This window comes from Microtus pennsylvanicus, chromosome 12 (assembly GCF_037038515.1).
Source record: "Microtus pennsylvanicus isolate mMicPen1 chromosome 12, mMicPen1.hap1, whole genome shotgun sequence".
NCBI classification, from domain to species: domain Eukaryota; kingdom Metazoa; phylum Chordata; class Mammalia; order Rodentia; family Cricetidae; genus Microtus; species Microtus pennsylvanicus.
This window is the reverse complement of record NC_134590.1, coordinates 20032157-20051078: the sequence shown is the minus strand read 5'-3', so window position 1 is coordinate 20051078 and position 18922 is coordinate 20032157. Positions and strand designations below refer to the sequence as shown.

At 34.2% G+C, this 18922-nt stretch overlaps 1 protein-coding gene across 12 annotated transcripts in view; it reads right to left on the bottom strand.

Moving 5' to 3' along the window:
• Epha5 (EPH receptor A5) overlaps positions 1-18922 on the bottom strand; it is a 278396-nt gene that overhangs the window by 39448 nt on the left and 220026 nt on the right. For 6 of the 12 annotated variants that reach the window (XM_075942761.1, XM_075942754.1, XM_075942755.1 and 3 more), the window contains 3 exons: positions 8791-8856; positions 1512-1579; positions 229-354 (listed from right to left, as the gene is read on the bottom strand). In XM_075942761.1, the coding sequence (XP_075798876.1) occupies positions 229-354; positions 1512-1579; positions 8791-8856 (260 nt within the window). The remainder of the gene's footprint in view (positions 1-228; positions 355-1511; positions 1580-8790; positions 8857-18922) is intronic. The other 6 variants (XM_075942756.1, XM_075942757.1, XM_075942759.1 and 3 more) reach the window with 1 other exon arrangement.

The window sequence follows — 18922 nt, the reverse complement described above, 5'->3', positions numbered from 1 at the left end:
AATACCACATGGGCAAAGATTATTCACTGGGTTTCTCTGCTAAGAGAAGATAGTCAGCTGCTCCTTTATGAACTACATAGAAGTTTCATTTAAAGATGATCAGTCACAACTAACTTTGAGAGGTCCATTTCAAGAGGTTAAGAACACACTGTGTGAGGTCAGTACATGGATGTATTGCATTCTTAGTATAAACAAAGTTGAAAGGTCAGAATGTGGCTGTCCTCTCACCTGCTCCAATGACTCTCTCAATGGTGATGCATGAAGCTTCGATCTCCTTGGCAAATTCATGGACAGCTTGATTGGGATCTTCGTAGGTGTGCGGATCAATGTAGGTTCTGACCCCTGGCAGTTTAACTGTAACGATACGTGGACATTAATGAAGCAGAGGGGAAGCACCAACTTTGTCAATACTCTAGTGTGACTGAATTTTCTTACTTCTAAAAGGAGTTGAGTTGCAAGAACAGGCATTCTTTTTATTTACAACAGTTATGTACATAGCTATTTTACTTTTATAACTTATAAATATGGACGGTCCCCTACACAAGAAATGTGTATATGCTGGCATGTCTTTATAATCATCTTTCAAGATACTATTCAGACAGAGAGACTCAGATGCATATTGAGAACACTTTGATGATTGAAGAAGGAAAAAATATAGTGGCCTCTTTTTTGATTTGGTCTATAGGCTCATTTTTAGATATTGCAATAGATTATTAATTCTGACTTTAAAGAACATGTAAAACAACTTCTTGTGGTGCTGGAATAAAAATTAAAAAGAAAACAGAACTACTTTTTACTCAGTGTCTATTCCAAGAGATCCATTTATCATTTTAGTCCAAGTTACCGATAATCATACCAGGATCGCACTTTAAAGAAGGATAACCGACACATAGGACTAGGAAGTGGTCTCCTTGCTTTTCATCAAATTATATATGGTCTCAGTAGAAGGACTAAAGCCAAAGATATCTGCCTTCACTCAGTTTTCAAACTGACTCATGTTGTATATGCTAACTATCAAGATTAAAGCACACTTATACCTTAAGCCTATTATTGAAACTGGATTTCATGCATTTGTTGAAATATATGGCCTTTTTCAGGTCATCTCAAGCAAGGCTGATGACAGAAAGGTTTTGTACACCAGGAAATTCCATTGCAGTCCCACAAAAAGAAGCGGTGGACTAACCTTAATTCATTAGGCCTGAAGGCATGATTTAATAATGGATTTCTACTCACTTTGCATGGAACTTGGAATTCACCTTGGATTTTGATTTGAACCACAGTAGCATTTTTATGGTAGGTAAGCATTGTTATTTTAGTGATAATAATGGAAAGATTGGTTTTTGAACTGAAAAAACCATCCAGAGTTTGCTCAAGCCCGGAGTTATAAATGCACGAAATACTTGCTTGTTTTATTCGTAATAGATTTGGTAAATTACTACAAGTTGTCTAACCTGAGCAGCAATCAGAATAATAATAAAGTCTCCTGGTTTTATTTTGCACAATTTGCTTACTGTGCCCATTATGAAAGTGCATCTTTTCCTCTTCTGGATCCTGCTTGGCTTTGCTGTAGCCACACCGCCTAGAACAAAGTGAGCCACAGTTAGCCACGTCTAAAAGTAGTGAATCTATTACATAACCCATGGAGCAATGAATGCTACTGAATTTTCTCAAGCCCAGAGCCAAGTCCCATACTAGTAACAAAAATTAGACCGACACTAATTTGGAATGGAACTCACTTTTCAAGCTGCTATTTTAGATGCTCAACAAATAATGTTCTCTAGATTCAACTGTCTTAAACCATCTAAGTCTGTATTTAAAGTTATTTCCTCATACCATACACTAGTCCTCTTCTCTTTTCTTCTTCATTTATTTCTAGCCAATTTGCCACTGCGTTTTCCAGCCTTGATTGCTTAGCATTTTCTCTGGTTTGATATTCGCCTGAAACATTTTGGTCTTTTCCTTCCTTCTTTCCTTCCTTCCTTCCTTCCTTCCTTCCTTCCTTCCTTCCTTCCTTCCTCCCTCCCTCCCTCCCTCCCTCCCTCCCTCCCTCCCTCCCTCCCTCCCTCCCTCCCTTCCTTCCTTCCTTCCTTCCTTCCTTCCTTCCTTCCTTTGTTTTTCCTTCTTTCCTGTAACATGAGGGGGCTGGCTTGTTTGTTTGTTGGGGTTTTTGTCCTCCCACCAGGGCCCCCACAACTGTTTAGTCCCAAAGAAAATTATACATAGGTCTCCATAAAGTATAAACTGATTGGCCCATTAGCTCTAGCCTCTCATTGGCTAACTCTCACACCTTAATTAACCCATTTTTTTGATCTATGTTAGCCATGGGGCTCAGTACCTTTTTTTAGTGGGGCAGATCATATCCTGCTGTTTTGGTGGTCTGGGCAGGACTGGGAGGAATCAACTTCCTCCTTCCCAGAATTTTCCTGTTGTTATTACATCATTTTTACTTTCTGTCTGGTTTTCCCGCCTATATTTCCTGCCTGGCCAATCAGCGTTTATTTGTAACATGACTGACAGAATACAGACAATTCTCCCACATCACTTTCATCTCTCTCTTTTTTCTTTCTTTGCTTCTTTCTTTTTTGTTTCCTTCCCACTTCTTTGTTCGTTTACTATAGTTTCTTCAGCAACTCTTTTCAATCATATATATTCAGAGTACTCTGTAATTCATCAGAGACCTGTCTTGCCTCTCTCTTACCTCCATCACCCAAATCGTAGTCTCTGGTTTTTCTTAACTAGCCAATAATTTGGAAGATTTTGAAAACTATTCTCATTCTGACTTCATTTACAGTTCACATATGATAACTTCTAATTTAGTGATTACATATTGCTTTTAATTATTAAATTGACTAAGATCCTTTTGCTCCTTTTTTTTCGATGCCTTTCTTTTCTCTATGCTTATGAATGGATATTTTCTAAAATCCCAAGCAAAGATCTTTGCTAATCTTTATTCTATCCAATCATTTACATCCTTTTCTATAAAAGCTCTGAGTTAATTTCACGGAAAGGTCTATTCTTACCTCTTAAATATTGCTTTTATTGAGATGTTCTAGGGCCAATCAAACTCAATGTACCTAACATATAAACTTTTACTTTTTTCAACAGTTTTCATTCTGCTTTTTATGACTAACTCTAGTATGACCATTTTCCTAAAAATTTGAGCAATTTCTTATGTTCTTTAGTTGTTAAATCCCAAGTTCTATACAATATGCATCCTAAGTCCTGTCTCCACAGAACCTCAACCACTGCATCAATAATGCCTTTGTACTTATTATCTGGAACTCTGTGCCTTCAGAACAATGGCTATCTATTCTATAGCTTATTTCCTAAAGTATACTATTTTTTAATTTTTATTTTAGATTATTTTACAGGTTCTTTCTATGGATTCCAGATTATCCTGGACCTCACTATGTAGTCCAGGCTGGTATCTAACTCACAGATATCCTCCTGACTCTTCATTCAGAGTGCTAAGAATAAAGATGTGTACCACCTTCTGCTGACTCTCCAAATCATACTAGATTATTTTATTGCCAAAGCATATTACTTAACATATTATTTTATTGAATGATCTTACTACACAAAGCCTTTAATAAAATAATAAATATTGACTATATCTTGCATACTTTGCTATATTTTATTTTTGTCTGAATACAGATTAACTGAAAGCTCTGCATGCTTTCAGACATTTGAACTTACTTGTCTTTTTAAAAGTATATTCTCTCTAACAATGTCCAAATATTGTTTTTTAAAAATTTTGATTTATATATTTTCCCCCAAAACTTAAACTCAGGAAGTTCCACTTCTCACGATGTGAATCTTGCACTATAGCGCTCAACACTCATTTAAGTTTGATTTTCCTTTAGGATTTGTCAGCTACTTAAATGACAGGCACTAGTATTGATTTACAAATTTCATCAGTGGCCTAGTGTCTGATTCGGAGTTGGCATTCAACATAATTTACAGAGATGAATGAATAAATGAACGACTGGATGATGGTTTGATTGTGCCTACAAGATGACAGGCATTTGGAAGATGACTATGTTGATGAATACTTGGTTGATGTGATACATGATTTATATAACATTAAACAGTCAGAAAAAAATGAAAATATTTAAATTAATTTTCATGAAACTCAAAGGAAGTGATTTTACTATTCATAAGATCCCACAACAAAATTGAATTCATTAAATACAAAAGTTTCATTTATTATTGCATTAAGAAAATGCAACCAGAATGACTAAGTATTTCATTACAAATTTAGTTGATGATTATTGTATGTATAGGTACAATGTCAAATAAAGCTTTACCAGGATTGCACTTTGGTTTTGTAATGAGAATATTTAAAATGATTTATATATTTTATTATAAAAACAATACAGAGTCTGTTTTGTGGTTTCCTAGTGGCTATTCAAACAGATACAACAAAATGCTAAACGCAATACATCTTAATACCACCTTTTTAAAAAGTACAACATTGTTGTGTTATATAACTGCAAATTAAATAGTATAATACACCTGACATAATTTTGGAGAACTGAAAGTAATGTTTAAAATATATTGTTTTTAGAAAAAGAGACTACACCTGAGAGAATTGGTGTATTTTAAATACTATTACTAACACTTGATATATTTCTTATTCAAGAGTTCTTAAGACATGTTTCACCTTGCCACATTGCAATAGATAGAAAAGTGTAGACACAAACACACAAAATTGTACTGAAATAGAATTTTGTCTATTCCAGATAATATGTGCTATTTCACTTCATTGTCCCTAGTTTTCTAGGTATTGCGTATTCCTTTTTATCTCTGGTGTAAGTGACTCAGGGAAGCAGTTACTGCTGTGTCTTATCAACAGTGCTCTAAACACAATCACACCAATTTATCCCGAGGTTTGTGTTATCTAAGTAACCTGTCAAAGTTATTGCAGGAATTCTAAGGAAACCTAAAAGGCTTATGAATCCTTATAGTTTACCTTGGCAAACAATCATCCACTTCCACTCTCGAAACTCCCACTTGAAAAGTATATACGTAAATAACAACCTGCCAAAACTACATTTTAAATAACTTTTATTATTAAATAAGCCTTACAGATATTTAAACTGGAAATAAAACTTTAGATCTCATCTGAAAAAAAATTGGAACACATTGGTGAGGACCCGTTAACATTTTATTACCTGGAAGTGAAAGTCAGGGGGATCATACAAATGGGGTTAAAGCTAGGCTCTGTGTATGTCTAGAGTTCTGTAACATATACACTGCATGTCACATTAGCACATAAAATGAAGTTCTGGAACCCCTAAAGCATCATTAAAACAAGCTTCCACAAGACAGAGCCAGCGAAGCGCAGCAAGTAGAAGAAGCTGGCACTCCGTAGTGGTTCAGTCTCATTAGCAAAACTTTGCATACAAGCATGTTCAGTCAATATCGTCTTGTCTACCTGTTCCAAATGCATAATTTCCACTAGTCAAAGAGTCAATGAAGATGTTACTCCACACATAAACTGTTCTTCCTATTTTCCAAAAATGTTATTTTTTCTTGAACAGAGAAGATGCTCTTTATTTTCCTTCATATTACTATTTTGTTAAGCTTCGAAATGATTTCCTTAGTAGTATATGAAGTGTTTGTTTTTACAGGAACTAGCTGTTCATAATTCTCTCGCTTTCAAGAAAAAATATTCTATTTCTGTAACCAAAATGAGCTATTAAGTAGTCACATTCATTAATTAGTGTTCATTAAAACTCTCAAAGAGGTGCTTGACATATAAATATAGCCATGAAGCTATAGGGATTTAGAAAATAAATCATTATTTTCTTTATCCATCCTAAGAATCAATATTATATACCCTTGGTGATAGTTATAGTGATTTTGAAAATTTAATTCTAGCCATTAGATTTCTAGTTGGACTTTAGAAAACCCATAACCCATGATAGACTATACACTCATCTATGTAAGGATGAAAGTGTTAAGGAGTATTTTTTTCTGGTTATAAATTAATAAATTTGGGATATAAGTATAAAGCACTCCAGAGTACCAAGCAATACACTGACTGGATCAAAGAATTATTAATGGCTCTCTTGTGGCTAATGAGAAAATGGTTGGTGAATGGAATAGCAAAAAAAAAAAAAGTACAAATTCTGGCTCCAACAACGGCTTTCATACAATCATAGTATCCTATTATCTTAATCTATAATGATATATTATGAACATTTTTTTCAAATTGACTAATGTTTCATGGAATACAGTAGTGTAAGGAAAGATAGTTTTTTATTCTGATTTCTTTAAATAATTGAGGGTGTGTATATTTCTTTACCATTCTTTCATTGTGAAAGTTAACTATAGTGTGCTTGTGTTGAACTTTATGTCAAAACTTTTAAAAACTTAACAATTTACAGAAGCCTTAGCGTTTATATCTTCTTCAGAGAAACTGCAGAAGATAGTCGCTATGCAACCCCACACTGTCTTGATATTTGCTACGATAACCAAATGGCCCCAAACTCACAAAGATCCACTAACCTCTTCCTCCAGGGTGCTGAACTTAAAGTCTGCCCACCACACTGATTTAAAGTAATATTTCTTAAACCACACTACTGTGTACTACCACACTCACGTTTTTCCTGACATAATAATGACCCTAATCTTCGTATAATGTTCAGTTTAGAAAAATTTATGGCTGCAATCATAAAAGGGTGAAGGCACATCATTTGAATAAATTTTTGGATTTTGTACTTCAGGAGTCTATCCAATTAAGTCAGGCATTTGGGTGCATGCATTTGGTCTCAACAATGGGATTATGAAGCAGGAGGAACTCAATCAGTCACAGTCATCTGGGGTACATAATTCATTCCAGGTCAGTCTGCACTGCAGAGTAAGACCATTCCAGGGGGTAGAGTTGGGAACATACAATGAAAAGTGTTATCCACTTAAATACAGATGTTTTACTTATAAATTCAGTATATCTACTAAACATTGGATGAGTAAATTTTGTTTTATGGGATAACAATTTTCAATAAATGTATGGTAAGGGGAGGGAAGAGTGCATGTAAATGGTTTACTGGACATATAGGTTGTCTTACTAGCAGATCATTATGAATCCCATCCATATTTTTTCACATAAATACAAGAAAGCTGTGATGCCAAGATCTCCATAGACAGGGACATGTAAACTACAAATACAACTCATTGAAACTTCTCATTTTTACTTCTCAGGAGAAATGTTTTTACATGGAAAATTGGTCTTCGTGACTATGGGAATGGCACGATGAATATTTTATCAAAAGGGCCTTTGCAAATATTGTATCTGAGAATTGATGATTTGTTCACTTAGCCAAAATATTTTTTCGTGATCACTAATAGTAGAAAATTGAAGACATTCATAGTTTAATCTAAAGATTACTTATAGTCTCACTGTTGAATTAAAATTTAATTCTCTTAGAATTTTAATATAACAATACATTTATAATGTCTGATATATGAGGGCTATTTTCACATTTATACAAGGTTTATACACCTACTCCATGAAACTTGTAGTTAATACATGAGAAAGAAAGTAGTTGTGTTGAAAAGTTAAGATGAGAATTTATTAAAGAATTCATGATCTTTTCAGATTTAAAGTCTGAACCCCATTTCCACACACACGAATTTTACTAATGAGCAAAAATCAGTTATTCTTAATAATGTTAAATTACTACATTGGTTATCAATGTAGTAATTTAAAATGCCACCCCTGACTCAGTGGCTAATGCTCTTGTTGCTCCTCTGGACAAATGCTCATATTCTAGAACTCATTGGATCATATACAACCACCATAACTCCAGCTCCGGAGCATCCAGTGCCCTCCTCTGGCTTCCATGGCCACCTGCACACACATTCACCAAGCCACGTTCAGACACACACGATACAGATAAAATACAAATTAAATAAATATATTTTTAAAAAGCTGCTATGTTATCCTCTAAAAAGCATTTAAACTGAATTTTATTGAAAATCTTGACTACAAATGAAAATAATACACAAATGTGACTGTAATCTACCAAAGAAACGTCTAGATTACTTTATAATCTATCTCACTTTGATGTAGGAGTCCCTCTAAATGAAAGAACAGAATTCTGCTGTCCATGCTAACTAAAAATATTAAAATTATAAGCTGACTATATATTTAAATTTTGTTTTGTTTAAAAGTAATTAAGTTTATCCCACTTGGACATTGAGTCTTAAATATATATTTATTCGGTGGTATCAAAATAGGAATATCACTTCAAATATAATAAATAATTATATTCCATTTTAATTACGTTGTATTTTCTCATCAATGCCACATGTATCCATGATATTTATGATGATAGAAGACTGTGGTCACATTATGGACATTCCATGGTTCTGGGAGACAGAATAGGTGATTTTACTTGGACAGAAGTAGCATTGTACTTCCACGCATGATATGGATTTTGTTGAATGGAACAACAAAAACAGTGAGATGTTAAATATGACAGATGCTGTATTCCTTGGAATTCCTACTTCAAATCAGAACCACTGGAAAGCCTTGTAGAAGAAGCACAGATCTTGACAGATACCTTGACTCTGCTCGCGGTATTTGATTTAAAATGACCCATTATCAAATAATTACTTAGGAGGTTCTATATGGAAATGAGGTCCATCTACTCTTGTCACCTTTCAAGTGTAGCTGGTTTACTAAACTGGTAAGATACACACAGATAGAGAAAGTCAGCGAATGCTGGAGGTAGTACATAGAGGTGGACATCACCCAGGAGGGAAATGGGAGGGAACACTAACCATATTAGGCTTGGATGGGCAACAGCGCACAGGGAAGAAGCCCGTCCACAGCCACACTCGCAGCAACTGAAAAGCAAACAAGAGAGCCCAAGATAAGGAAGCGATCCCACTCCCTCAGAGCAGCATAAAGACACTGTGGGTTTCCCTCAGTTGTCTGCTTTACTTTTCCAAGACATAAATTCCTACACATATACAATCAAGTTTTTTTTCAAGGTGCCATTTGACTTAAGACATCTCTCAGAACAAGAAGTACAGAGCTATTCTAAGTGGCTACTTTTACTTTACTTAACACTGTTATTCGGTAGAAAACGTAACGAGCCAATATGTTTGAATTGATTGTATTCAGTTACTATAACATGCAAATAAGGATACGCAAAATTAAATGTTTTTTATGAATTCCCTCAAAGTTATATTTTGAAGACATGAGTAGCTATTTCTTGACTGGTTTTGTAGGTAGCCTCAAGTTTCGACTGAGAACAAGGTTTTACCCTTTCAATCCACTACTACTTTTGTCAGTGCAATTGCTTATCAAAGACTATTGAAAATGTCATGCTAGGAAACTCTAAAATAACTTTTGGAAGACCATCAATTTTAATTCCCATTTTTGAATGTTGAAAATTCAATCCTAACTGTATAATGTCAGATTATAGCAATATCGAAATAAATTATAGATAGTGCATGCATTTCTGGGGATATTGCAACACTCAAAATTTCTTTTAATTTTCCAAATAGTGATAGAAAATGTCCAAAAATATGAAGTAAATTATTTAATAAGATGCATTTTATGGGTAAAAACCATGTAAACGTACAGCAGAATGCAGCAGAGAAGTGATTTAGTGCTTCGATGCACCCACTTTCATTTATTTGTATGAAGAGCACATTTTAGTAATTTCTGGAGACCTGTAATGGAACTCGGTAATGGTATCATATACCAGCCAGTCCAAGTTTATGATTCAAATCTTTCTGTTTGAGTCTTACTTGAAATGTATCTATTGTATTTTATATGAAATTTAGAAAGGAAAGTGAAGACAATCTCCAATATATTTCCAAATGCCTATGAATATAGACAAGCATGTCTGGAAACAACCCCAATGGATTTTCCCCACAAGAATATCCAGGTCCATATGTTTTATTTTCTCCTCCCTCTCCCTTCTTTTCTCTCTCAAAGCATCGTGAATCATTAATACCAAGTATTGATAAATGTCTCAGTATTTGGTTATCACTTAATAAGAAAACTGATACTATAACAATTATTTTAAATGTAACTATCCATATATTTTTATAATGAGCTCAAATTATCTTTATATAAAATTACAGTTATAAAAAAATTTAAAGTACTTTCTTCTTTGGGCAGATTTTAATGTTTTTGTATTTACAGCAATGTTCTGAGATAGCTTCATCCCATCTCAATGATGAGGAAACTAAGGTGCTGGGTGTCTAAGTTATTCCAAAGCAAATATGAATTTATGGAATACCCAAAATTCAGATCATGTTGGTGGATCCACTCTTCCCATTCCTGCCCAGAATGCCACATAGTCTTCCAGTGCAGTGATGAGAATCTCATGCAAGTAACTTTCCTACTTTACTGCCTTATATCAGTACTCAGATTAAAGGTACAAGAATATTGCTTCAGGGCCCAGGCCAGTCTATCAGCCCCAGTCAAGTACTGTTTTACTAAAAGCTGCCACCTTTCAGTATGTCATTGTATGTGGTTCTTTTTTATTTTATTTTGCTAGTGCAAAATAGAGTGTTACAGAGACTTATGTAGTGACATTTCATTCCTATTTTAATAAATAAGCCTTGCCTGAACATCAGAAAAGTAAAATAGCCACACTGGGCAGCCTTATAAACCAGGCAGCAATGACACACACCTTTAATCCCAGTAGCCACTCTAGCTTGCTATAGAAACCAGGCAGTAGTGGTACACGCCCTTAAGCTCAGAACTAGAGAGGATTATAGAACAGGAGGAGACAGCTGTCAGTCTCATTCTGATGTTTCCTGGAGGCAGGATCATCATTTTGGACTGAGGTTGAGATAAAAACCAGTGACTGGTTATTTTGTTTTTCTGGTCTTCAGGTTGAACCCTAACACCTGTCTTTGAGGTTTTACTTTATAGATTTAATTACCACAAAGTGAAACTATATCATCTTGGCTTTGTAAATTTTTAGAGTGTTGGTTTCTGAAGATGGTGACAATATCTACATTTTGTTGCTTTTACACTGAAAATTTAAATTCAGTAATATTTTCATATAATTGCTGTTAACAATACAATTACAATATTTACACATATCTGCTAATAAAGGATTGTTTATATGCATTAATTGTACATATACAGTACAACTCAGCAAATAAAACTAAATAGCAATTAACTGAAGCAAAGCTATCCAGTTAATTTTAGTAGACAAATGACGGTGTAATTTCTCTCTAACCTACAACTATCTCAATGAAAAAGGTTAATAAACATACTTAGAATTGTGCTTAAGAATGCTTCAACAGCCAAATGTGATTGGACATTATCAATACTCAGAGTTCTAACAACAACAAAATCAACAACAATTACATCATGATCTGAGCAATAGCAGAAAAGTTTTATTCAGTGCTCTTAGGTATAAAACTATAAGTATCTCATGAATTAGAGGAAATGCCTCTCTTTTCTCCTCTCTCTTTTCTACCCCATGCAGTTCTCTATAATTAAAACATAATCTACAAATTGTTTTCCTGAAAATCACAATTTCCTTCCACCATCATTATAATTTTACTTTGTTTTAGATGTATCTAATAAAATAATTAAAAATACAGAAAACATATACACAGGTTTCCTGGAATCATTGCTTCAAATATTTGACTTGTTTTAAGATGGCAGAATAGATTGATGGGTAACTAAGTTACACTCTCTGTGTCTAGGCAACAGCTATGGAACTATCCTAGTTCACAGGTTTCTTTCAAAATAGAGTGAGTGAGAGGATATGTAAATAGGATTTTGATAAACTAGGATTTCATTGGGGCAAAGTAAATATAATTAATTTTAGCAATATTATAATTAATGTAAAAAGATCCGTTTATAAAAGAGTAATTCATTATTTTCATGACACATATACTATTGCCATATTAAATAGTCCCATTATAATATAATTGAATACTTTTTAACTACATGCAGACAGATACAGAGAATGGTCAGTGTAATTTTTTTTAAATTTCTACAAAATACATTTTGTAAGGATTTAGAAATGAAAGCTTTTTTGTATTCACATTATTAAAAGAGCTGAGGTTTTGTTTCTATGCATATTTGAAGCAGATAAATAACTAACATAACTCTATAAACTAGTCTCTTAAAATAAATTCATAGAAGTTTGTCACAAGGACACTACCACCAGGTGGTAGAAAAACATGTTTTCTTATTCAGTAAATATTCCAGAAAAGACAGGATGGAATGCAAGTCTTTAAGATGCTTTAGAAATTGAAAGTCAAATGTGCTGGAAATAGCAGCCAATAAAATTTCTGAGAGCAAAGCCTGAGCATAGGGACATCAGCATTCCTGGCAGCTCTTAGCACCTGGAACTCCACAAGTAACTACTGGCAGCTATAGCAAGATGATGAATTTCCCATACATGTATACATGGTGTGTGTGTGTGTGTGTGTGTGTGTGTGTGTGTGTGAGAGAGAGAGAGAGAGAGAGAGAGAGAGAGAGAGAGAGAGAGAGAGAGATTTCATGCGCACCTGTGCCCGTGTGAGCAAAATAATCTTGCTGCCATAGAAGCAGGTGATTATATATTCTCAAGGGAAGAGATCCTCAAGACACTAGATCAGAAAAACAAGACTAGAGACTATGAATGCCTAAACATGTAAATTCTCAGGTAAGAAATCCTAAGAAAAACAAAGGCAGCAAAAGAGCCAAGTTCACAAAAGCAACTGTTGGACAGCAACTGTTTTCAGCTTAGTAGTAAAATAAAAAAGGTTGAATCATTTGCTCTTTTAAGAATGACTCCACAGTGAGTAACAGTGCTCTGTCCTTGAGAGAATCTAGTGCAATTATCGGATCGATGACACCCTGCTTACTCTCAGTAGGGTTCACATCTTCAATTTTTTATTGAGATGGGATAATAAATTAGGAAGACACTATCGCAGATCACTCTGAACACCAGCAGTATCTGGCAACCTTGTTACTAGAGTCCTAAATATTGGATAAAAAAACAGTCCTCTGTGTTGAGAATGTCTGCACCACTATTGCAATATATAGTATGTATCTGAGAATTCTTTTCTAAGATTGGCCTTAGAACTTGTTATGACATTAAGGGGTCAACACTATTCACATCTTTCATTACCACTGTACTGGATGTAAGTGTCCTCCCTTCACACCCCTCTTTGTTGTTTAATTCTTTGTACCAGATTCTTTCAAACATTCTGATTTCCTTAACCTACTCTAACAGTTTAAGAAGTTTCACGAAAACTTTTGTTACAGAGCTCTCTTCCTGTTCAGGACTGTTTAAAAAGAAATGATTTAGAACACCAAAACAAACTTCCATAGTGTAGCTTCTACTGTAATTAAACAAATTTTGTTTTGTTGTAAAATGTTAGAAGAACATGAACTAGTTTGTTTCTGTTGCTGTGATGAAGCAAAAAAAAAAAAAACGAATTTAGTGAGGAAAGGGTTTGTTTCTGATCATAGTTCAGTCCATCATTAATGGAAGTCATGGTAGGGAGTAAAGACAGGGGGAACTTGGAGGTAGGAACTTAAACAGACACCATGGAGGAACACTGTTGGTTGGCTTTCACCTCATGGCTTGATAGATTGTTGGGTTTTTTTTGTTTGTTTGTTTTGTTTTGTTTTGTTTTGGTAGAACTCAATATCATGGTACCACCTAGAGGGGCTGGATTATTTCACATCAATCATCAATCAAGAAAATGATGCATAAATTCTACACTCATCCTGATAAATGCAATATCTCAATCTATGTTTTCTCCTTCCAGGATGTATAAAGTTGGCTATAACTAAACAGCATGGAAGGATCCCTTAAGCATCTATGCTCCATTATATTATGGACATGTATATGACAGAGATTATATCATGAAAACTGAGGTAAAATGAATTGTATACAACTTAATAATTGTGAAGTCATGAATCTGCTTTTAAGACAAATTTGCAAATACAAACAAAAATTAAGTAATTTTAAATGGGGAATCAAAAACCACTCAATTTATTACATTGAACATCATTATTTGACCCAAAGAATGACAATGTATTCTACATGAAAGGAAAGAAAACAGTATTTGGGCAAAGAGAACTTTATACTAAACTTCAATCCCTTTATTTCTATTCTTGAAAGCTATACAAACATGCTGAGTCTCTAGTTATTTGGCCATAGTGATAGAGCAGGCATTATCATTGCATGCGAACATTCATTGAAATCTTTTGTTCACTTTTACAATACAAAAATTATAAACAAGAGAATTTATTTTAGGATTGGAAATACAAAAACTAAATAACAAAACGCAAAGGCCAAATCTTATCTTACCACACAAATGAGGAACCTGATTCAAAAACAAAGATATCAGTATTGGGGGTGGGGGAAAAATCGGTATTGTTTTTACTACAATTAAGAGTTTCCAGATTCTGTACAGGTTAAACGGTTTGGATGCAATACTTAGTCAATAAATATTTTCTATTGAATTATGTGCTTGTCTTACAATGGTCTTGGAAGAATTTATTTAATGAATGAAAGGGATTATGTATAATTAGCATATTAATTATCTACTTGTTAATAAAATCTTCTGAAGTACATGGATGTGCTTATGAGCAATTTGTTTCCTTGTAGGTACTTCAAATAATCTCTTGCAATTTGTTTACAATATTAATTTACATTGTCCACAAATGAAGTGAGACATTTTTATATAACTAAAATGCTATTATACCTTTTAAGAATTCAAACAAGATATTGCCTAATGTGCATACTAGTTAATTTTAAGATTAGTGTTATTGACATTTCCTTTGTATTTTATATTTTCAATGCCAGTTACTTGAATATTTTGACTATGTATTTCACAAAAATGCATAGCTATAGAATTATATTTTCTTATCCTTCTTAGTTGCTGGACCACAAACTTAAAGTTACCTGAAAACAAATTTCATTTTCCTTTACGTGCCTTCTAAAAGCTAGTCTGGAAAAAATGTCAGATATTTTCACAAGAAATTGGTTTATAACTCGCTTCAGTGTCAGAATATAACAGAACACATTTAATTCATACATATACAACACACACGTATATATGTATATGTATATATTTAAAACCAATTCTATAAGTTAATTAAATTAGATGAACTTTCTTCTTTGCATGACTATTTTCTGAAATTATGGAAGGCCTGGATATGATATCAGTATGTATTCAAATGTAGGAGGGAAATTGATAAAATGCTCAGAGAAATGGAGAACATCACTACCTCTACCCCTTTCACCAAGTCCAATGCTAGTAGAACAATAAAATCCTAAAGAGAAAATTTATTAAAAGTCTTATTATTTTTATCCTAGACAGAAGTAATAGAGATAAATAAATACAACACACAAATTCCTGACTGTAGGCAAGCTTGTTCTGAAGTTTGAAAATGTGTATTTCACTGTCTCACTGTAGAACGTGTACTTTCATTTAGAATGCCCAGTTATAACCATATATCATGTCTGTCGATCTATCAGAATAATGATATTCCCATGCTTCCTTCTTTCTCTATATCATTGACATGCATAATTGAATGTCTTTTTATCAAATGTTTGCTTTAAAATAAAAAGAGTGACAGAAGAAAAGAAAATGAACATTCTTAAGTATTTTAAATTTTTAAATATTTTATTCTGTATCCAAAATAAATGCTATGCATATTATATTGGTAAATTGTCTCATGTTGTTGGAACTCACCAAGAAGTTAGCTTTTGAAAGAGGGTTGTTACCTTTACACCTTTTCAGACCTAACTATATTAGTCTCAACATATCTCTGTGGTATGGTGTTGGACTACTTCCCTAACATTGTGATTGGGAAGAAAGAGAACAATGGAAAAGCCCAAGAAAACACACACTGATAGTGGTTCTGAAACTTCCTAATACTTTGACCTTTTAACACAGTTTCTCATGCTGTGTTGACCAACAACCAGAAAATAATTTTGTTGCTACTTCATGAGTATAATTTTGCTACAATTATGAATCTTAATGTAAATATCCAATATGTAGTCCAAGGACTCATGACCTACTGGTTGAGAATCACTGAGTTGAAAGGTATATTAGTTCCATTTGATGTTACTATTGTTTATCTTCTGTATAAACAAATAAAAATACTTACAATGGGAAAAAGAAACTGAACGTTTAACCATTAAGTCAGAAACTTCAGCTTCCCCACTTGAGTTCTCCTTAATGATATGAGTGGCCAGCTTGATTGCCATATGTCTACCTGCTGCTGTTGTTTGTTCTACTACTTAGAGGTGTTATTAAGGATATGCTCTGTTCTGTCTCGGGCTCTCTCTATTGGGAACTCCAGGCAGCGGTCTTGACAAGATATCAATACTTGATTTGATGATGCTTTGTTTTCTACCTCTGTCTGTCCATCCATCCACCATCTATCCATATATCCATCCTTCTTTCTAGCTATCAATCTACTTTACTATCTATCTGTTGTTGTTTTTCCCCCCTTTGGCTTTTGTATACTTATTAAATTCATTGTTTAAAATTTACAGGAAGGATAGATACTATAGATAACTTTTCAGATATTACAAAATTCAATAAAACAGAAAGATGATATACATCATGGAAGCAGTATTCTTGTTTGGCATCACAATGAAAACACAATATGGTTTGTTGTACCACCTTGAAAATGTTCAGAAATATTTGCATATGTGGATGTGAGAAATCTTTATGTTTTAAAAATGTGTTTGTATATGAGAAAAAATACAATTTGTGAAGAAGGAATAGTGGAAAATGAGACTAACCATTTCTAAAGGAAAGCCAAACCACAGGAAAACAATTCAGAGTTCTGTAACAATCACCTTCCCTCACTTCTGACTAGTAGATGACTAGATCCCCTTTTCCATGTATGAAGCTACTCCACTATCATCCTGTCTGTCCTTGAATCTCTCTGTCAAATGCAAATGATGATAGTTCAATCACTTCTTATCAAATATCTTTTTTAAAAATTTACTGATTCTGACTTAGCTTCTACCAAAGTGTTCCCAGTTTATTTTTGCTGAAGAAACAATCTTTGCTCAATAAAAAAAAAAACAAAACATGAATTCAAATTTTCAGTTGGCTATACCTTCAAATCTTTATCTGAACAAATACTACTGCATTAACATATAGCCTACTTTAAGTAGTGGGTTTTATTTTATTTATTTACTTTGTAGCAAAGTGATACCAACACTAAAAAATAAAAGCCACCTTCTTCTTTATCAGATGAAAGTCATTGGACTTTATCACTCATTTCCTGCTTCCTGCTGAGCTTCTCAGGAGAGAATCTTACGTACTGTGTAAACCTAGTGACCTGAGGTCAATTCCTGAAAGCCACGTAGAGATGGGAGGAGAAAGCAACTACACAATGTCATCTACTGATCCTCAGCTGGGTGCTTCGGTATGAAAATGCACATGCGCACACATGCACACACACACACACACACACACACACACACACACCACGTAGTAGTAGTAGTAGTAGTAGTAAAACAACTCAAGATAGAGAGAGATTTCTCCTTCCTGAGTTAGACTATTTTTTTCTATGGGCTTCACATTAAAACTCACCAATTTAGAGCTATAAACCCTCTATCAGGTCTCGATAGTTCATGAAGTGATATCCCACAGCCCTAATCATTTCAGGCTCAGGTCTAGTTGATTAGACTTCCAGAGGCCAAAGTTGGAGAATCATTCAAATAGGCAATCATATACTATTTAACCCTCCCCAATCCTCTTTTTAAAAGAGAAACATCAAAAAAGGTTCTGACTGAGAATTTTCCATTCTTCAAATCTATTGCCTTGTGGGCTCAAACACAGAGAAAGATGCATCTTCACATTTTAGGATATGTGAATATTAACTTATTTTGTTTTCTTGAGCATTACTTGTGCTTATTCATGTGAGAATTATCTGTCTACCCCCAACCAAAAGACAGAAATCTCAACAAACAATTCCTATTCAAGGCAGATGAGTTCCAAAAATAATCAAGAAGATGGGTAACAGGTCATTAACAAAAGAAAGAACAGCAAATGGCCTCTAATTAATAGCTAATATCAACACACACATACACACACAGTTTCCTTAATGATGTGGGCATGAGAAAGAGACATGTGCAAGAACTTTTAAAAGTTCATGCATGCCAAATACCCAATGCATAGAAATTATTGTCTTTGAGATGGGAAAAGAAAAGAATAATAAGAAAAGGGGATTTTGTAAGAAATCTGTACTAGTCTATGGTTTGTATTGGTCAGCTGTATTGGTCAATGTTTAAGCTCATTTAGAACTTTGTACTCTGTTTCCTGGCAATTTCTTAGGAAATTTAGTTTTTGTTGTTGCTGCTGTTAAAGTTCTGTATTTTGGCTCAAGGAAATGCTATTGATTTTTACCTTGGAGCTGCATCACAGGTTCCTTTGAAAGCTCATGGCATTGTGCCCTTCAAAAGACAGAATGAGATTTCCAGACCTACCAAGAACTTCTAGAGCCCATCTAATTCTGGCTGCTACCGCTGTCTGTCTCAAAGAAGAATGAATCACTATCTTACAGAAATAGAGGTTAGGCAATGAACATGCAAGAGAAGTTGTGGTTTTGGTTTATGGTTTAAGTGGACTAGAAACATCTCAGAATCTCTCCAAAGACGGTCCGCACTACTGCAGATCACTGGCATTGATTGCTTGTCTCAGTACCACCGAGTTTTTGCTTTGAAATGTTCAATTCAATACAATGTTCTGAGATATACAGTAATGTTTACGTGTTTGATCCGTGAGAAATCGCAATGGAATTTTCAATGCTGCTGAGCAATTGAGCCAAGAACCCTGTTAGGGTCAGTTTCCTAGGATGAATGACTCCCCATAGGGGGCAATTAGTTGTTGCTATGCTTCTAGGATTCCGCGCATCACTCTGCCTTCATCTCATTTGTCATTCATTAATAAATTATGA